This window comes from Oncorhynchus masou, chromosome 33, assembly GCF_036934945.1.
Source record: "Oncorhynchus masou masou isolate Uvic2021 chromosome 33, UVic_Omas_1.1, whole genome shotgun sequence".
Taxonomy (NCBI): Eukaryota; Metazoa; Chordata; class Actinopteri; order Salmoniformes; family Salmonidae; genus Oncorhynchus; species Oncorhynchus masou.
This window is the reverse complement of record NC_088244.1, coordinates 33,987,954-34,010,026: the sequence shown is the minus strand read 5'-3', so window position 1 is coordinate 34,010,026 and position 22,073 is coordinate 33,987,954. Positions and strand designations below refer to the sequence as shown.

The 22,073-nt window shown below is 44.6% G+C and overlaps 1 protein-coding gene across 2 annotated transcripts in view; it reads right to left on the bottom strand.

Moving 5' to 3' along the window:
* The window catches only part of LOC135528350 (mucin-5AC-like), a 31,444-nt gene extending 10,101 nt beyond the window's left edge, over window positions 1–21,343 (bottom strand). Inside the window, exon 1 of one of the 2 annotated variants that reach the window (XM_064957375.1) lies at window positions 21,071–21,343. In XM_064957375.1, coding sequence (XP_064813447.1) covers window positions 21,071–21,152 — 82 coding nt within the window. In that variant the 5' untranslated portion in view covers window positions 21,153–21,343. The remainder of the gene's footprint in view (window positions 1–21,070) is intronic. The other variant, XM_064957374.1, reaches the window with a different exon arrangement.
* Between the last annotated feature and the right edge of the window lie 730 nt (window positions 21,344–22,073).

The following is a 22,073-nucleotide window of genomic DNA, read 5'->3' as shown; positions in this document are numbered from 1 at the left end:
TCAGGCCCAGAAGCAGGATATGCATATAATAAGTAGATTTGGATAGAAAACACTCTAAAGTTTCTGAAACTGCTAAAATAATGTCCCATTGTCCCATTTCCCATTCTTTTTCTAATGAAATCTCTATTTAATAGGAACCTGGTTGCAGTTCTTACGGCTTCCACTAGATGTCACCAGTCTTTAGAAATTGGTTTATGTTTTTCTTTTGAGAAATAAAGAAGTACTGCTGTTCTTTGTGAGTGTCAAGCCAAGCGGACTCTGTTTGGTGCGCGTGAACTGCAACGCGCTTCAAGTTATTTTTATCTGGTATTGAACACAGTATATCCCATCTTAAATTGTATCGATTATTTACATTTTAGGATACGTTAGGTTGGATTAGGAACGTTGTTTGAAATGTTTGGACCAAGTTTACAGGTAACTTATTAGATACTTTGTAGTCATGTTGGGCGAGTTGGAACCGGTGTATTTCTGAATCAAATGCTGCAAATAAATAGACATTTTGGGGATATAAAGAAGGACATTATGAAACAAAACGACCATGGGATGTTTCTGGGACATTTTGGAGTGCCAACAGAAGAAGATCTTCAAAGGTAAGGCATTTATTATATCGTTATTTCTGGCTTATGTGTCACCACCTGCTTGGTTGAAAATGATTTTCATATATTTTTGTGTGGGGCGCTGTCATCAGATAATCTCATGGTCTGCTTTCGCCGTAAAGCCTTTTTGAAATCTGGATTAACAAGAAATTAAGCTTTATTTTGATCTATTACACAAATATTTTCAGTTATCTTGAATGTGGATATTTCTGTAGTTTGAATTCTGCAGCTTCACTGGGTGTTGTCAAATTGACCCCTCTAAAGAGATAGGTGCATGGAGGGATCACTAACAGGCTAGTGTGTGAGCTGGTATTCTAGAGTACAAACTCATCGTCACCCAGGCTCCAGAATGCAGGCTAACGCTCCATCTGAAAGGACTGGCCGTGCTCCACAACCGTCAATACCCCTCAGCTGGGATATCTAGTTACACTTACAAAGGCACACGTATTCTTCTACCCTAACACAGCGGAGGCCTTGTGCTTGTCTCCGTGTGTACAAGTTGTTAAAAGCAGGGTTACTGAGATATGGTACAGTACATGAAGATAACCACTGTTTTCTGGGCACTGGCTCAAAGAGGTAAACTTAGCATATTTCACATTTCTCTGGCCACAACCCTTTAAAGTTAGCAAAACACTGTTTTGTAAAACACACATAAAATCAAATAAATAAAAACATCTGTGTATGGCTAACCGGCACTAACTTTACACTGCAAGTTAACAGTTGAAACACTTCCTGATGTGGGTGGAAACAAGTGTGGTTTGTAAAGCCCTATCTATAACTGGAACAGTTATCTACCCAACGCTGCGGCATAATCAGAGTTTATGAGCACACCACAACATGTTATTTATCTTAATAACTTCCTTTTTCTTCTATTGCGATGATGAATTTAAGAATTGAACATACTGCCAACCACAGATGAGGATGTTAGCCAACCTCTTTGTAAGGTTTAGAAAGTTAGCTAGTTCTAGTTAGCTAGCATCGTCAACAAGTTTAAAGCATTACCTCAATATTTTCCTTGGCTAATAGTTGCCAAGTAGCCACAGTGATAGCGTGTGTACAGAACTGCACACTAAGCCCTGTAAAATGTGCTACAATTCAATCTTGACATTGTGCAGACCAGGGTATACATTTTAATTGGCTTAGCTGGGAATGAACTCAATGTTTAAAAAGGCTCAGTGCAGTCAAAAATGTGAATTTTCTGTGTTTTATATACACATTTACACACTATGAGGTTGTAATAATACCGTGAAATTGACAATGCCCTTTTAGTGTAAGAGCTGTTTGAAAAGACTGCTTGAAATTTCAGCCTGTTTTGGTGGGATGGAGTTTTGGAATAATTAACTGTAGTCAATGAACAGCATTCTCACATAGGTGTTCTTCTTGCCCAGATGTGTTAGGGCCGTGTGAATAGCGATGTAAATGGATCTCCCGGGGTTCTGTTGGAGTGGGAGGCAAATTGGAGTGGATCCAGTGTGCCTGGCATGCTGGCCTTGATATGGGCCATGACCAGCCTCTCAAGGCACTTCATTATGACCGGAGTGAGTGGGACGGGACGATAGACATTTGGACATGTCACCTTGGTCTTCTTGGGCACTGGGACGATGGTGGTCTCCTTGAAGCAAGTGGGGACGGCAGCCTGGGACAGGGGCATGTTGAAACGTTCTGAGAAGACGCCCATCAGCTGGTCAGAGCACACGCAAGGGGCCATCTGGGCTGGTGGCTTTGTGAGTATTTATTATTTTGAGAGTTTTCCTCAAGTCAGCCTCGGAGATCGAAAACACCTGGTCGTCCGGAGTGTTCCTGGATGGCTCAGTATCGTCTGCCTCGAAGCGAGCAAGGAATGTGTTAAGCACGTCTGGGAGCGAGGCTTCAGTGGACACTGCACAGCTAAGGTCTGATTGAGAAATCTTACCTACCCCACAGCCAAGCCCTTCCGTTAGCCCCACACTCCACTACCGTGTCAGACCACCACATGAGCTTGCTCTCAGCCCACACACACACACACACACACACACACACACACACACACACACACACACACACACACACACACACACACACACACACACACACACACACACACACACACACACACACACACACACACACACACACACACACACACACACACACACACACAGGTGCGCTAAAAAAATCACACTCCACATAAACACACACCTTTTCTTCTTTCCTGTATGAGTATGTTTTGTTTTGGAGGTCTTGGAGCATTGAGCCTGAAAACCAGTGAAAGTATAACCATTGACCTAGTGTGAGGCGGTGGCCACAATCTCTTCAATACACTCAGCCATCCACAGCCAATGCTACCCTGTCTGTTTTAGCATGTATCACAGTGTGGTGATGAGGCATGGCCGACATAGGCCACTAAATCATGGGTTGCAGTGTGGCCGTGACAGGGGCCTGGTCCCTGTGGTCTGCCTCTACAGCGTGGCTGTGGCCTGACCCATCAACCGTAATTACACTGTTGGCCCATGATACAGTAGTTAGTAGTAAGGTTCTATGGCCAAGTAAGAGGAGAGGACAGCCATGTGTCTGCATGACAGACTGCAAAGACGTGTCTGTAGATATTTCTGATGGGTTGATCTATGATGAGGAGGTTGACTCCATGGTTATATTGTCTTAGGGGAGCGGTGTATGTCACTGGATGAGGTCACTGACTTGACATACTTGATATATGTACAACGTGACTGTCTATAGTATCTACATATCCATAAATACGTGTGTACTATCCCCGAAAGTGTGTATTTCACGACCGTACACAATCGTTTTTTATTTTTATTGAGAGTTCAAGGGAGGTCACAAGGAATAAATTGGATTTATAAATCACAGGTCATTTTAACGATGAGCCACCACCACTATCACTATGAACGCACACACCCAAATGTACAGACCTAAAAACTTATGGTACATTCATAAGCCCCACAAACACATAATAGGTTCTTCTCCCATGTAGCTCCCCTGTTGGAGCTGATACAACAATCACTGAAAAACAGTGAGAGTAGTTCTCTTTATTGGCCCTGTTGCCATAGCAAACAAGGTTACCATAGCAGATGTTAGAAGCCCCATGGGCTCTGCTCCTGGCCTGGAGAGAGACCAAGTCCTCCCATCGCTGCTCGGGGTAAACCAACCATGGAGGAGTGGAGGGAGAGGATTATGAGCGGGAGGGAAGGATGTCTCTTATCATTAATTTATGTGTGTTGATGTCTGTATGAAAGCCAGATCCCACATTTGTTTTTGCTTCCCAACCATCCAGGCAACCTCCATTTGGCCCTTCTAGCTAAATCTGAGATATATGGGCCCTCTATACCTCCCCTTTACACTAATCCTGACATGCATATGCTGAGCGATTGAGCATGGGGGATTGTGTCTGGACTATTTTATTTTATTTAACCAGGTTGGCCAGTTGAGAACAAGTTCTCATTTACAACTTCGACCTGCCCGAGATAAAGCAAAGCAGTGCGACAGAAACAACACAGAGTTACACATAGGATAAACAAACATACAGTGTGTGCAAATGAAGTAAGAAGGTAAGGCAATAAATTGGCCAATAGTGAAATAGTGGCGAAATAATTACAATTGAACAATTTACACTGGAGTGATATATGTGCAGATGAGGATGTGCAAGTAAAGATACTGGTGTGCAAAAGAGCAGAATAACAAAAACAAATATGGGGATGAGGTAGGTAGTTGGTTGGATGGGCTATTTACAGATGGGCTGTGTACAGCTGCAGCGATCGGTAAGCTGCTCTTCAAGCTGACGCTTGAAGTTAGTGAGGGAGATAAAAGTCTCCAACTTCAGTGATTTTTTTTAGCAATTCGTTCCAGTCATTGGCAGCAGATAACTGGAAGGAAAGGCAGCCAAAGGAGGTGCTATGGGTGGGAGTTGCTATTGGTGACCAGTGAGCTGAGATAAGGCGGAGCTTTACCTAGCAAAGACTTATAGATGACCTGGAGCCAGTGGGTTTGGCGGTGAATATTTAGCGAGGACTAGCCAATGAGAGCACACAGGTCGCAGTGGTGGGTAGTATATGGGGCTTTGGTGACAAAACAGATGCCACTGTGATAGACTGCATCCAATTTGATGAGTAGAGTGTTGGAGGCTATTTTGTAAATGACATTGTCGAAGTCAAGGATCGGTAGGATGGTCAGTTTTACAAGGGTATGCTTGGCAGCATGAGTGAAGGAGGCTTGGTTGCAAACTAGGAAGCCGATACTAGGTTTAACTTTGGATTGGAGATGCTTAATGTGCGTCTTGAAGGAGAGTTTACAGTCTAACCAGACACCTAGGTATTTATAGTTGACCACATATTCTAGGTCAGAACCGTCCAGAGTAGCGATTTCCCGTTCGGGTGGACGGGTGTGGGCAGCGATCGGTTGAAGGGCATGCAATTTGTTTTACTAGCATTTAAGGGAAGTTGAAGGCCACAGAAGGAGTGTTGTATGGCGTTGAAGCTTGTTTGGAGGTTTGTTTACACAGTGTCCAAAGAAGGACCAGATGTATACAGAATGGTGTCGCCAGCGTAGAGGTGGATCAAAGAATCACCCTCAGCAAGAGCGACATCATTGATATATACAGAGAAAAGAGTTGGCCTGAGAATTGAACCCTGTGGCACCCCCATAGAGAATGCCAGAGGTTCGGACAACAGGGCCACAGAGTTCAGTGTGTCAAATCGATCTGAGAAGTAGTTGGTGAACCAGGCGAGGCAGTCATAAGAGAAACCAAGGCTGTTGAGTCTGCCGATAAGAATACGGTGATTAACAGAGTCTAAAGCCTTGGCCAGGTCGATGAAGACGGCTGCACAGTACTGTCTTTTATCGATTGGCGGTTATGATAACGTTTAGGACCTTGAGCATGGCTGAGATGCATACGTGATCAGCTCGAAACCAGATTGCATAGTGGAGAAGGTACAGTGGGATTAGAAATGGTCGGAGATCCCTTTGTTCATTTGGCTTTCGAATACTTTAGAAAGGCAGTGCAGGATGGATATAGGTTTGTAACAGTCTGGGTCAAGCGTCTCTCCCCCTTTGAACAGGGGATGACCGTGGCAGCTTTCCAATCTTTACGAATATCAGACGATACGAAAGAGAGGTTGAACAGACTACTAATAGGGGTTGCAACAATGGCGGTGGATAATTGTGGGAAGAAAGGGTCCAGATTTTCTAGCCCAACTGATTTGTAGGGATCCAGATTTTGCCTCTCTTTCAGAACATCAGCTGTCTGGATTTGGGTGAAGGAGAAGCAGGGGGGCTTGGGCCAGTTGTTGCGGGGTGTGCAGAGCTGTTGGCCGGGGTTGGGGTAGCCAGGTGGAAAGCATGGCCAGCCGTAGAGAAATGCTTATTGAAATTCTCGATTATCATGGATTTATCAGTGGTGACAGTGTTTCCTAGTCTCAGTGCAGTGGGCAGCTGGGAGGAGGTGCTCTAATTCCCCATAGTCTTTACAGTGTCCCAACACTTTTTGGAATTACTGCTGCAGGATGTAAATTCCTGTTTGAAAAAGCTAGCATTTGCTTTCCTAACTGACTGTGTGTATTGCTTCCTGGCTTCCCTGAAAAGTTGCATATCGAGGGGACTAGAGAGAGTTATACACATGAATCTATTCGCCCATAATAGTTGATGGCTGCTGTTTTTACGGTTCAATTCATTGCACATATACACAGCGGTACACAGACAATGAAACCAAAAGATCCGACAATCCAAGCGGATATAGTTGTTGAATTTGAGGACAGACTCTTACAGTGAGTGTTTGAGATGTGACTGTGGGTGTGTCTGTGTTTGTGCAGAGAGGAGTCCAGTGTGTGTGTGTGTGTATATATGTGTCGCCAGCTCCTCTCAGACAGGGTCCAGGCCCTATCCAGCTCTGTGGAGAGTGTTTCCGGGCCCTTCACTCTGATGTCATCGTGGCACCAACGGAACAGATTGTGCTCTTGAGCAGCTCGGGTCTCCAAAACGAAACGCATAACATTTGGTTGCCAGATTTGCAAGAGCGCAGAGGGGAAAGATTGCAAGAGGATAATTTGTTTGTTCCACACTGCTAGTGCACATGGCAGAGCAGTGTAGTGAGTCTGTGGGTCAGGAACGGGGCAGCCAGTATACCTAACCCACTTGGAAAACACACACACAGGGAGTGTGACAGGACCCATGCCAGGTGAGATGATGACAGCGCGGGGTAAAAACTGTTTGATCACAGCAGGACCAACGGTGGTCGATGGTCCCGTCACATCGACACCGTGGTGAAGAAGGAACAACAGTGCCTCAACCTCAGGCGGCTGAAGAATGTCCATAGATTCACCGTTGAGAGCTGGCTGCATCAACACCTGGTACGACGACTGCACAGTCCTGAACCGCAAGGCTCTTCAGAGGGTGGTACGGTCTGCCCGGCACGCTATCGGGGCACGCTGCCTGCCCTCCAGGATATTTACAGCACTCAGTGTCGAAGGAAGGCCAAGAAAGTCATGAAGGACCTCAGGCACCCGGGCCACGGACTGCTCACTCTGCTACAGTCTAGCAGACAGTACAAGTGCATCAGAGCTGTTACCAAGAGGCTTGGAAACAGCTTCTATCAATAGGCCATCAGACTGTTGAACAGAAATCACAAGCTGTCTACCAGGCCGGTACGCTGATGTCCCGTGTACAGTATATAAAGACATTAAAACATTGGACCATTTATTTTATACTGTTTTCACACTGTTTATTCATCTACTGGATTCTTGACATATCTCACTGAAATATATACTGCTGTACATAAACTGAGTGAACAAAACATTAGGAACACCTTCCTAATATTGAGTTGGACCCCCTTTCGTCCTCAGAAAAGTCTCCATTCAGTCAGAGTATGGACGACAAGGTGTCGAAAGCATTCCACAAGGGGGGCTGGCCCATGTTGACTCCAATGCCACAGTGTCAAGTGCTGGGCCATTCATGATGCACACAGGAAACTACCTACTACCATACCCCGTGAAAAGGCACTTCAATCTTTTGTCTTGCCCATTCACCCGCTGAATGGCACACATACACAATCCATGTCTCAAGGCTAAAAACTCATTCTTTAAACTGTCTCCTCCCCTTCATCTACACGGATTAAAGTGGATTTGACAGGTGGCATCAATGAGGGATCATAGCTTTCACCTGGATTCACCTGGTCAGTCTGTCATGGAAAGAGCAGGTGTTCATAATGTTTTGTACACTCAGTGTATTTGTATTTGTTATGGATCCCCATTAGTACCTGCCAAGGCAGCAGCTACTCATCCTGGGGTTTATTATGGATCCCCATTAGTACCTGCCAAGGCAGCAGCTACTCATCCTGGGGTTTATTATGGATCCCCATTAGTTCCTGCCAAGGCAGCAGCTACTCATCCTGGGGTTTATTATGGATCCCCATTAGTTCCTGCCAAGGCAGCAGCTACTCATCCTGGGGTTTATTATGGATCCCCATTAGTTCCTGCCAAGGCAGCAGCTACTCATCCTGGGGTTTATTATGGATCCCCATTAGTACCTGCCAAGGCAGCAGCTACTCATCCTGGGGGTTATTATGAATCCCCATTAGTTCCTGCCAAGTTAGCAGCTACTCATCCTGGGGTTTATTATGGATCCCCATTAGTTCCTGCCAAGGCAGCAGCTACTCATCCTGGGGTTTGTTATGGATCCCCATTAGTTCCTGCCAAGGCAGCAGCTACTCATCCTGGGATTTGTTATGGATCCCCATTAGTTCCTGCCAAGGCAGCAGCTACTCTTCCAGGGGGTCAAACAAAGTTAAGGCAATTATACATTTTTTTTACATTACAATATATTCACAACATATTAAGTGTGTGCCCTCAGGCCCCTACTCTACCACATATTTACAACACAAAATCCATGTGTTCGTGTGTGTGTATAGTGTGTATGTTATGTGTGTGTATGTGTCTGTGCCTGCTGCTTTACAGTCTCTGCTGTTCCATAAGGTGTATTTTTTATCTGGTTTTTAAATCTAATTGTACTTCTTGCATGAGTTACTTGATGTGGAATAGAGTTCCATGTAGTCATGGCTCTATGTAGTACTGTGGAATAGAGTTCCATGTAGTCATGGCTCTATGTAGTACTGTGAGCCTCCCATCGTCTGTTCTGGACTTGGGGACTGTGAAAAGACCTCCGGTGGCAGGTCTTGTGGGGTATGCATGGGTGTCCGAAGCTGTGTGCCAGTAGTTCAAACAGACAGTTCGGTGCATTCAACATGTCAATACCTCTCACACATACAAGTAGTGATGAAGTCAATCTCTCCTCCACTTTGAGCCAGGAGAGATTGACATGCATATTATTAATGTTGCTCTCTGTGTACATCCAAGAACCATTCTTAGTATATATTTTTGGTGTATATACGCATAGATTGCATTTGGATTACTGATAGTGTTCGAGTTGTTAACTGGATTCATTGACATCTCTTGATTTCTATTGTTGATTATTTGTGTACTTGTTTGACATTTTACTGCACTGCTAGGGGCTAGTAAAACAAGCACTTCTCTGCACCCACTATAACATCAGCTAAACTGTGCACGCAACCAGTACACTTTTATTTGATTTGAACGGAAACAGAGAGACGTCTTGATGAGCACGCCTAATAGAAGAGGTCATGGAGAACAGTGGAACATGTCCACTCACCTCAAGCCCCAGTGAATCTTCATGTGTGCGTTTGGTATCCATGTGTGTGACCTTGCACTAGAAAATGACCCAGTGTCCCCTCCATATCCCCAGGAGGGTCTAAGGAGCACACGACTGAGGTTTGAGTGACTTTTGCCATTTGGCTGCTGTAAAGGATCTAGCTGAACGCGGCCGACTCCCCAGCCCAGCCAGGAGGAATGTCGTGTGGAGAGATCAACAAACTGTGTGGCATCATGTTTACTCTGCACCACTGGCCATGCCACGTATCTGTCTGCTTTCGTCGCCCACCACAATGCCTCAATTACAGACCATTAAACCATGATTTACTGGGCTCTTTTGTAGATGCTTGCTTTTGGTATTACAGCGTCTGAAAATGACTAAAATGTTATGTAAATATTATTACGTTTTTGCTGATTTATTGTGAAGATGTCTGCTATTCGCACTTACTCTCACGTGTCCCTGTCTCTTCCTCGCTCCCTCTACTCTTCCTTCCGGGAACCTTTTCCCATTGCGATAGACCCTTTTTGTTATCCTAGTGTAAGAGATGCAGGGTGGGGAAGGAGAATAGAGACTGAACCAAAACAAACATCTCCACACTGAATTAAAGGGTCACGCAGAGAGCATGGCCTCTCTAACCCCTCTGTAATTAGGGCCTGGGGAGGGCTGTGGATGTGGCCTGGCCTGTAGCAGGGTAGAGTTCTGGGGGCCTCCAACAGGGTGGGGTTCAGCACTGCAGATGTCAGTCTCTCTGGGGAATCCCTGTCTGTCTCTCTCCCTAGCCCTGCCTAGTCTCAGGCAGACGATCAGGAGCCCCTTGACGTCAGAAGCCACTCAGAGTCAGACAGGCCTCAGGCTCGGCCTACACCCTTGGGCTCACCTCCGAACTGAAGGGGAGGCGGACTCAAATAATACACAAAACAGAACTTCCTCAGGACGGCAAGACTATTAAGCAGCATTTCATTAACGCAGCAGTTATTTCGTCAATACAGTGCACTAATACTTCTTGGACAGAATGCGTTTGTCAATGCATCGTCAGCTTCTGGAGACACTCACAAAGGAGGCACACTTGGCTAAGCTTATGAACCAATATTTATTTTCTGGGCTTGGGAACTTCCCCCTCCCTCGGGTGATGTGCCTTGATGCACGCTAACAGGTACATTTTGTTAACCATAAACTAATTTCCACAAGCAGACTGACATAGATGGCAGTTCCTGCAACAACAGGAACCACAGTTATAGATTTTTAAAAAGGCACACAGCATTATTAGCGATAATAAGTACATATACAGTGCCTTCAAAGTATACACACCTCTTGACTTTCCCCACAATATTGTGTTACAGTGGGATTAAAATGTATTTAATTGTCACTTTTTTTGTCAATGATCTACACAAAATACTAATGTCAAAAGGAGAAGAAAAATGCTGACATTTGTAAAAAAAAAAAAAAAAAAAAATGTTAAAAACATGGTAAAAAAATACACATTAATATAAAGTATATTGATTAGATAAGTATTCAACCCCCTGAGTCAATACGTTAGAATCACCTTTGGCAGCGATTACAGCCGTGAGTCGCTCAGTGAGTCTAAGATCAACATTTGCCCAGTATTCTTTTCAAAATTCAAGTTGTCAAAGTTGGTTGTTGATCATTGGGTCTTGCCATAGATTTACAAACAGATGTATGTCAAAATGGTAACATGGCCATTCAGGACCATTCATTGTCTTCTTGGTAATCAACTCCAGTGTAGATTTGGCCTTCTGTTTAAGGTTATTGTCTTGGTGAAAGGTTATTTCATCTCCCAGTGTCTGGTGGAAAGCAGACAGCCAGGTTTTCCTCTAGGATTTTGACTGTGTTCCATTCTGTTTCTTTTTTTATCCGGAAGATTTTTCCAGTCCTTAACAATTTACCAGCATACCCATAACATGATGCAGCTACCACTATCCTGAAAATATGGAGATTGGTACTCAGTAATATGTTGTGTTGGATTTGCGCCAAACATAACACTTTGTATTCAGGACAAAAAGTGAATTTCTTTTCATTTTTTTGTAGTATTACTTTAGTGCCTCGTTGCAAACAGAATGCATGTTTTGGAATATTCTTTGTGCAAAACTGTCAAGGCAAAGGGTGGCAACTTTGAAGAATCTCAAATATAAAATATATTTTGATTTGTTTAACACTTTTTTGGTTACTACAAGATTCCATAAGTGTTATTTCATAGTTGATGTCTTCACTATTATTCTACAATGTAGAAAATAGTAAATCTTGAATGAGTAGGTGTGTCCAAACATTTGACTGATACTGTATGTCGGCTCAATTGGTAATTCCCTTTCAATATCAATTGCGCTATAAAACTGAAGTCTCGTGTTCTCCTAATAGAGCCCCCCCCCTCCCTCAGACCCAGGCCAGGGTGGATTTCCACGGAGGCTGGAAAGGGATCCCATTCCTACTAGTCAGCTAGACCATCTGTACTGGTCACTGTGGGGACAACTCCTTGAAACAAAGAACATTACAGTTCAAGTCCCGTTGATAGGATAGTCTCGAACAAGTTAAAATCAGCAACAACAAAAAACAATAGCAGAATTGGTCTTTTAGCCTGTAGAACGGCTGCTATCCACTGTGGCAACATCTTAGTGTTTTTCGCGACCGACGGTGGAATGTTATGATCCATGCACATCCTTGGACAGGATATGGCTCTCACGGCACGCGGCATGCTGAAACTTCACTAAGCCTCAGAGGTGAGTATGCTGGGGCCATCGATAATACCCAGCAGGCCTCCCATAGAAACACACACAGCAGGTTCACCAATTACCTCATAACGACAGAGAGCCATCACTCATAGGCTACATGTAAGGTTCTATACTGCCACAGGCATATTTCTATATATTGTGACTGTCACAACTTTGTTGTGGACTATGCCAAGAATCGATTTCCATAAGTCTGCTTTTGAAATCAATTCTAGGGAAAAAAAGGCCTGAATGTGGATGAGGCTTTGTTATAAGCTTAATAAATGGGCATGGTATTTTTCCAGCACTAACAACGCTCTCATCAAAATAGTTTGGGCAGGCAGCCCCTCCGTAACTTAAGCCTCTGTTTCCTAAATAGTCCATTCATCTCATTACTGAAGGATAGGACTGGGCCGGCTCCTCGCTCCTCTACACCAAAGTTGCATCCCAAGTGGCAATCTATTCCCTACATAGTGTACTACTTTTTACCAAGGCCCATAGAGCTCCAGTCAAAAGTAGTGCATTATGTAGGGAATAGGGTGCCATTTGGGATACAGACCAAATACCAGCTGCTCTGACAGGCCTGTTCCTCGCCTCACAGCTCCCACTGTCAGAACCAAAGCTGCCTGGGCTGTTACTGTTGCTGAGTGCAGATTTTGCTGGATGAGTTCCCACAGCTTTTTGACATCAGAGTGGGAAGAGAATGGGGAGAGGCTGTGTTTAGGATATCTACATTTATAGTCCTCCTCCACTGGATGGCTTTATGCAGTGGTTTAGGGAGTGAAGAATAAAAGACTGACTGGTTAAACACCCTGATTACCCCGCACATTGAGACCTTCCCAGACACCAGGGCCCCTACACACACACACACACACACACACACACACACACACACACACACACACACACACACACACACACACACACACACACACACACACACACACACACACACACACACACACACACACACACACACACACACACACACACACACACACAGACAGAGAGAAAGTGCCATTAGAAGCAGGAACAGGATGTAATCTTATGTTTTCAACTTAGCCAGCAGCATAAAGGGCCCCAATGAGTTTCTAGCTGAACATTAATTACCAGGAGCAATTACTCTAGCAGTGAAAGAGCCTCAGCCAACCCTCATTAAAAATCCTTTGTTCCCCAGGCTAAACTAAACACCCTTGAGAGCCGTGCCTCACTCTGCCTTCTCTTGACAAGCATGTCTTGCCTTCGATGTACACTTGCCATACACTTACTGTTCTTGTAAACCCACTGTGGTTTTCTATTCTGACAATCTGTGACGTCAAATGACCATGAGTTAAATTTGTGATAAGGTTTCAACACAGAGGCTGAGCTCATGTAAGCATTGGAGAAAGACGCACAGACACAGCGTGAGTCCATGTCGGTGTTTTGAAATGTCCCCTAATTTCATGGTTGTTCATGAGATTCACTGACTTTAGTCTGGAGGAGTGTTGTCTCGAAGCTCCCAAAATGTTTCTGCTCTCTGGCAGGTTGCGGTGGTGAGTTGAAATGAAAGAGAATGTGACGGAGAGGAGTTGAATGTTGTTGCTCCTTGGTATAATCCAAATGGCACCGTAATTCCCTAGTGGAGTGGAATCATTTTGACTAGGGTCCATAGGGCTCTGTTAAAAAGTTGTACACCATGTTGAGAAGAGGGTGGTATTTGGGATGCAGCTTTTGTTAAAGCCACAACAGCTGTACAACTGTGCCAGGGGAATAAGGAACAAAAAGATTGCTAGAAACAGTCATAATGATGAGAGCAATATTTGAATGGTAACCCACCGTCTCTAATTCATTAAGACTGTTTAGCTGCGTAAATATTGTTGCTAGAGTCTACAGTCTTTTGTCTTTGTCCAGTCCCTTGTCCTGGAAAGGTAAATGTCGGCAGTAGTGATTGTGCTTAACCTTGGGTTTGTTGCCTTCGTTTAAGTTTTGATAGAAGCCAATGCCCAAATGGAGATTTTCTGTTGAAGAGAACGGCTCTTTGTTATTGGAGGAGGTCTTTCATATGGCGCGCGTGTGTTGATATAGTCCAGAGTTTGAGGTAATCGACTGGACAAAGGGGAGCGGTTGTGTTTGTTTGTTTGTGAGAAAATTTCCTGTCGGTCCCTCGAGCCAGAAATGACACCGACAAACAAGATGATTTCAACTTCATTTAGACTGATACATAATTTGTCTTTACAAAACCACTGAGGAAACTGCCAGTTAACTGTCATCCAGCTCTAGTTCAAAGAGGACACACACCCAACACCCTGCTCTCACTCGGTCATAAGACCGTTATCTGCCAGCCTGTTATGTTAAAAAGCCCCACACCCCACTCTGGATGATGTGAGTCCAACGTTAACCATTCTGACTTGGGACTGATGGAATGCTAGTCAATATCCGAGGGCCATGAGAAAATGTGCCAATATTCTGCCCTTGTTTATGTTGGCCGGAGATGTTGTCTGAGAGCATTGCAGAGTCAAAGCATGGAGACTTGAAGGGCACAATCTTATCTCCCCATTGGTAATGGAATGCCTCTCCTTAAACTGAACTTTGTATTTTGTCCGTTAGTTTATATCACAGAAACGAGATTCAGAACCGATCCCACTCCAACTATGGATACTCTGGCGTCCAACCGGCTCAAACATAGAGCCATCACTCCTCTTTGTGTTGGTCTTCACTGTGCTGCTTTGGGTGTCCGTATTTTTGTCCAGACTTTATGCTTCACTGCTAACCTGAATGTCTAGCCGGGCTATCAAAACATCAATCAAGCGGTTGTCATAGAGACAAAATACTCAGACGTGTAAAAGGACGTGGTGTGAGGAGAGCACAGGATTGGAATTCCCCCAAATGATAGGAATGCACATTGTGTCTGTCACACTTCAGCCGTTCGGATTGGATGCAAATACTTTGGAATGCAATGGCTCACTCCACTGTGCCACAAGCACTGAGTTAGTGACACATTTAGCAGCTACTGGAGTACCAACCCAACCGTGAAATTAAAACACATTCAAGTGTAATTTTCTCTACTCCATATAGCTGTAAAGGTAGAGCTAGATTCCCCCCTCTCTACAGACGCCACGGCTCCTCGCGTTCATGTATTCCAAGAGGCGTTGATATGACATCATGAAGCATTTATGACCCAGTCCATTTCGGTGATGCATATTTGACACTGTCTAGATGCTGAATCGAAGCAATGGGAAACGGAAACAAACGATATCAGTGTTTGTGAGGAAAGTGCGTAGTTTAAACAGCAGGCTTGGATATGAAGAGAACGTCAGGTTAGCCCAACACACCATTGAGTTGATTCAGAGTACGGTTACATGCAGTGATGATTTGAGCATGTATGTCATGGTGAGGCAAAAAGCAAACAACGTGGGATGTACGCCAGCAGAGCCACAACACTACACAATACATGAATTGCACTATAACGGTGACAAACGGTGCCCATAAACTGTTAGGGCCTACATGAAGCTGTCCCAACAGCTGCCACAACATCTTACCACTGCTACACCTGGCTATCGGCAGAGACTTGTCTGGCAGTGAAACAGTTCATTCAGCCTCATTTACGGCCTTTAAAAAAACCATAGCTGATATGGCTGACTTGCTTAAACAAATATGGTTTCTACTGACAATTGAGATGTACAAACTATGGCATAAGGGGATGACAAGCAGATAAGAGGCAATCCATAATTTCGATTCAGACATTAATGAGCGAGCCAGGATGGACGTAGTCAATAACTAAGCCTAACCCAGCTTACTACACAACATACACTTAGTATTACTTTCTTAGCGACAGTATACATATCATCCTGGCATATTACATCATTTATGCAGCAGCATATAAGACATGTTTGACAAGTGGTGCAGTGGTCTAAGGCTCTGCATCTCAGTGCAAGAGGCATCACTACAGTCCCTGGTTTGAATCCAGACTGAATCACATCCGGCCGTGATTGGGAGTCCTATAGAGCGGTGCACAGTCGTCCGGGTTTGGCCGGGGTAGGGGAGGGTTTGGCCGGGGCAGGGGAGGGTTTGGCCTGGATAGCGGAGGGTTTGGCCGGGGTAGGGGAGGGTTTGGCCGGGGTAGGGGAGGGTTTGGCCGGGGTAGGGGAGGGTTTGGCCTGGATAGGCTGTCATTGTAAATAACAATTTGTTGCTAACTGACTTGCCTAGTTAAATAAAGGTTACATTTTTATTTTTTTATGGAAATGTGCGTCGGTCCTTCATTTCATCAACGAAAGAGAAAGAGGCCGGATTTACAATTCCGAGTTGGATGACCGTTCAGCACTTATTTTCCCAGTCTGAGCTCGTTAGCCACTGTAACCGATTCCTTTCAAACCACTCACATGTTTATGTCCAATGGCCGATGAGCACCAATACATTTGATCTATAATTTAAAAAGGATTTGCCAGTAGATTGTCGACTTGATTCACGATGATGACTGCTAGCTAAGATTTTCAAAGTTAGATGTTGACATCAGTCCAATCAAAGCTACTGTACATATAACGTGATTTGATGTCATTTTATCTGTGGCCAATGACCTTGAGCCTTCTTGGAAGGGCACTACTAATGTAACTATGGCCTGACCCAAAGGGCTTGAACTTTCGATGTCTACCCTTACCAAGGACTTACACTTGGTGGTGACATAGTGTCCCCATGAGTGACAGAACATTAAGCCAATCACTCCTATTTTCTGCTGGCTTGCCCCACCACCACAGAAAGCACTGAGCTAGGCTGAAAAACCTGCATTTTGGAGCTGCCTTACTCCAGAAAACAAAAGAGACCATGTTTTTATGCGGCTTTATTAACTCAATGATGTATATTTTTGACATTGTTTGCAAACTGATGTGACATGTATTAATGCCAAAATAACATGCAAAACAGGCAAGCCCCCCCCCCCCAAGTATATTTCTTTGCTAAAAATGTGGGTCTCAAAACAGTTAGGGTGGAGCCCCACCTGCCCTGGATGACAGGCCGCCACTGGTTACATGCACACAATAATATGATAATTGTGAATATTCAGATTAATATAGTTTTATTTAAATATTTGAATGTTTTGCAAGACGAACGATTTCAATAATAACCCTGTGTACATGGACACATCTGAACTCAGAATACCTGATAGGTTAAATGCAGGAAAATCGGCAATCAAAATAAAACGTTCCACCACAGCAACCATGCTATTTTTGAGAAGCCTATTCCCGAAAATATGGACATATGAAGTTTGTGTGTGAAAACTATTTTAAAGACGTATATTTCGAGTTTTTCAGAACTCACTTCACTCGCGCATAAGAGGGAGGCTGGCGCTGGCACCTGCGTAGTTCAAATACACCGCGGGAACACGGTTAAACCATTTACTTGTCCTGATCATCTGAAAGACTGCTCAGAAAATCAGATGTTTTAAAGTCGGCGTATTCCATTTGGACTATTATGATTATCGAATTATTAGTGTGTATAAAAAAACAAACTTTCTTTCGTCATATCCCCACAATGTTCCAACAAGCTAAAGAAACGTTCTGGGAACCTTTACAGAACAGACAAAATGCGTTCTGATAACGTTCTTGTAACATCAGGTGAATGTTTTTTGCACCCCTAAAATAAACGTTTTAGAATCATCCACACAACTGGACAGTTTGTGTTTTGGGAACATATTTTTTCCCACAACTTAATGAAACATTCTGGGAACCTTAAAATAACAGATTAAATGTTTTCTAGGAACGTTCTGAGAACATCAGGCAAATATTTGGTACAAAAATTCTATTATCATCAGCACGACTGGACAGTTTTTGTGTTACAAAAACACTTGCCGCGACCTAATGAAAGTTGTGGGAACTTTCACACAACCAATTTTGGTTGGTTGGGTTGTTGGTCTCAGTGGTTGACACCTCTAAAAAGGTTTGCATTGGCATTCCTGCTGTAACATCTGAGCCCTGCATCTACTACTGGAATGCATGGCCTTCTGTGGTCAGGTGCTTAGGAGCCCTAATGACTACAGTTACAGAGAACTCCCATCTCAGTTACCCACGATAAACCTTGAGTCACCATAGCCACGCTGCAACTGCTGCAGATGACGGTCCAACTAACTGTAGCTTCCAACTGTAACTCACCACAGTGGAGCTCCAGTGTCTTGGGGGGGGGGTCATGTGGTTGACCTCAATGATATCTCCCCAGAGGCTTTCCATGCTATGCTGCCATCAGACTATCCACAAACATGCATGTTTGTATGAAAGATAAGCCCAGTGGCCCCTGGGGTATGAGTTTATTAGTTTCCAGATATAGCCAGAGGCCTGTACTGTAATGGCTCATGTTTGGCTCTTTTGAGTAGAAGCACAAACAAGGTTATTTAATAGAACTCTGGAATCAGCTGCCTCTCCTCCCAGGGTTGATTACATCACTGGCCCTAATTCCACTGTGTCATTGATTAAACCTTATCCACAGCAAATACCCTTCAAGAACAAGACTACAACTGTCCTCTGGACTGATGCTGGATTCATCAATTTACCAAGACATGATAAAAAACCCTCCCCAATATAGATACAATGTTAATTCACTGTGAAACATTAAAATAGTATTTCTCTTTGACAATATGTCATTTCGTGGAACTTAAAATCCAACCTCTTCATGTAGTTTAGAAAAGGGACAGAAAAGTGTCAGTGGGCTGATATGGAACACAGGGCCTCTCTATAGACTCATTAGGGGAGTGAATATCTTTACATTTCAAAAGCAGTACCACCAGCTTCTACAAAACATGCCAAAGATCTCGGCCATACACACAGAACTGAATCACCCTGGCAACAATCTACAGCGGTTTATGTTCTGGGTTTGGCAGAGGGTTTTCAAATATGTTCCAAATGCTGAGCATTCACTGGCAAATTCACATAGCGGTGCCTTTGGCACAAGTGTCAACTATGTTGCAGGTGAGTGTGACCAGTGGAGCGTGGTTGGCTGTGTCTGGAATGGGGGAGGAGATAGGGAGGACTTGTGGCAACACCCCTGTGCTATTGATTCTCTAAGTGAAAAGCAAGAGCTGAAAAAGATGCTAACCTGAAATGGGAATGGGAACATTTTACCGACGTCCAGTAGTGTTCTGATTCAACCAATTTCACAATATAAACCTAGATAGTTAGTTGAACATCTAACCATTTGTTAGGGTTCTCTCCAATGATACAATCAAAAGGGAAAAAATTACAGTATAGCTGTTTAATGCCAAAAAGTAAACCACTTCCTTCATCACCTATGGGTGGGGGGGGGGGGCTGTCCCTTAATGAACTTCCATTAAAATCTTGTGAATCTAATAAGCAGACTGCTCCAATTGGCATGTGTGACGACACTCCCACTCTGTCTGCCGTATTCTACCTCTCTGCTCTTGTTTTCCTTATTGGGATGCCGGCGACATGGGACACACCTGGGCCCGGGTGTGTCCCGGGATAAATGCACCTCTTCCCCATTCATTGAGGAGACTCTCTCCATGCAGACACACTGAGATTTTGGTTGTGGCATTTTTGTGTCTGTTTTGTTTGTTTGCGTTGGCGCCTTTCAACACCCCTCATTATCACATTTATACACGCAACCACTCACTCACACTGCTGATTACTGACTACACACACCATTGTTAATTTAGTTTACTTTAGTTAATAAATATATTTTGTCATTCCTTATCTCCAAGTCGTCTCCCTTTTTGTTACGAACTTCAGGCCGGTTCGTGACACATGCGCCTTTCCAATGTGCCGTGCGTATAGAGCGTGTTCTTTCGGACGCCTTCTGGTCCACTTCGGGGTAACATTAAGCCCTACACCGTTTATTTTCCTCCTCCTGGTTGGTCTGGCATAGTGTTCACAATGTGCCAGAGAACTAATGTTTTACTGTCCCTGTGTCCAGCTGAGCCGGTACTAAACTCTCCAAGCCACAACACTTTGCAATTATCATCTATATTAACAGACTTAACGGTGTGATTTGGACCAGACTGCTGAACCTTCTACCCTCACCTTCCCAACATGAGGGAAAAAGAGGTCCCCGTTTAAACAGAAATCTCCACCACACATACAGTTTGACGGTTGCCACCAACCTAAGGGGCGTCCCTTAAGGGACCTATTTTTACTCCCTGCTGAATCAACAGATAATGTACGGGCAAATTCCCCATCACACACACATCCTGCATCTTCAGAGGACAAGCAGGAAATCAGACACAGGATAAGCTTCCTTCTCCGATGAAACTTCTGGACGCAGATGGAAAGACCCCCAAACACACTTCAGAGATGCCGATTAAACTCCCGGAAGTATATTTCCCCGTTTTAAGAAGATTATGTCTGAATAAAATATGCTTAATGGACCTCCATGTTTCAGAAATGAGCGGAGCCTGTTTTGGTAAAAGCTTGCTCTCCACCCATACACACACACGCACACACACACATACACACGCACACGGCAGATAGACCAGCGGTTAGAGCATTGGTTCGAAATACTCGAGCCGACAAAGGTGAAAAAGCTGTCAATGTGCACTTGAGAAAGGCATTTATCCCTAATTTGCTCCAGGGGCGCAGTACTACTCTGTCTGACCCTGTGTAAAACAACACATTTCACTGCGCCTATCCGGTGTATGGGACAATGAAACATCTTTATGTTCACACACACACAAACCCTTCTCAGGATGTAGTCTCCAATTATTCTCAACGGCAACTTTCCACTCCAGAGCAGTTGCATGAGGCCCCTTTGTCAGCTGGCCACCGCTAGAACTTTTCACCAGCCCCATAACTCTCCAAACTGCTTCATGTCACACAATAACACAAGCATTGCTGAACACGCATGTGAGAAAACTCACATGCACGTTCACATCTTGGCATAAAGTTTAAGTTACGAGTTCATGTTGCGTCATCCTGCTCGCTCATAAACTCTCTCCCCCGTACTCTGCCTTGGTCACCTTCTAACTCTCTCCTAGCTTCTCAGATTCAGAGAGAAGACAAAGGACTACAAGGATCCGTTTACTGAGGTGCCGCGCTTGCAGAGTTCGCTTGCTGACTTAACCATAGTTTAAGACTGAGCATGTAAGACAGAGCCAGGTGGGGAGGCTTTAAGAGGTGTAGTACTCACTGTGTAGGAGCAGAGTACAGAGAACCAGGGCTAGAGCCATCCCTCTCCAGGACCCATTCATTCTTCTCATGGACACAGCCATCCTCCAGTCCTTTGTGAGCCGCTGTGTGTGTGTGTCTGTAGAAGTGTGTGAAAGAGCGTGATGAATGAGTGAGTGAGTGAGTGAGGGATGTGGGAGTCGCGTGTTTCCTGTGCTCGCAGAGCGGGACAGACTGGCAGGATAAAGCGTGGCTTATGCTCTGCTGGTTTCATATGGCCTCTCTCCTTTGCCCCCTCTCTCTCTATCCCTCCTCCTCAGTCTCCTTCACCACACCCCTTTTCTGACTGGCTGGGTTAAACTCTTCTCATGCAGCTGGACGTTTTCGTGTGTGTGTGCGCGTGTGTGTGTGCGTGCGCGTGTGTCTAGAAAGTGATTCAGGGCGTGAGCAGGGCGTAGGAGGTCTGTGTGAGTGGTAATATAATCCGGGTGTGCATTATCACATCTGTCTATTCAGAATTTGTGCGCTGTTGTCTGGATCAGCAAACCTATCCAGCTATTTCCACAAACCTGGAAAGCTATTGCTGAGAGTGGTCTAAACTGTACTGGGCATTCTTTTAAATCAAGCTTTACGATACATGTGAACTAGCACCTCCGCTGTATATTTGGAGTAGACCACAACATGACTCGCTGTATCTAACCCTAACTGAGACATCCCAGTCAGCCTGTTGGCTCTGGAGGGGCTTGTCTGATCGGTTCTGCTTTGAAGATGCACCTGGTAAACAGGAAGCGATCTCCCCTGGTCTGCCCGCCTGCTTAATATTGTGCTGCATAGCTCAGAGGCCTGTAGCAGTGCATTGCATCAAACATCACATCTCTCCACATCACTCCATTCTACTCCGCCTGGGCTTTGGCTTTGTCCCTGGACTGGTGAGTCAGTTAGGTCCGGTGCGGCTGCTCACACTCACAGAAATCCCCACACACAAACAAAATCACCCTATACACCCATGCCATATGCAAACACAC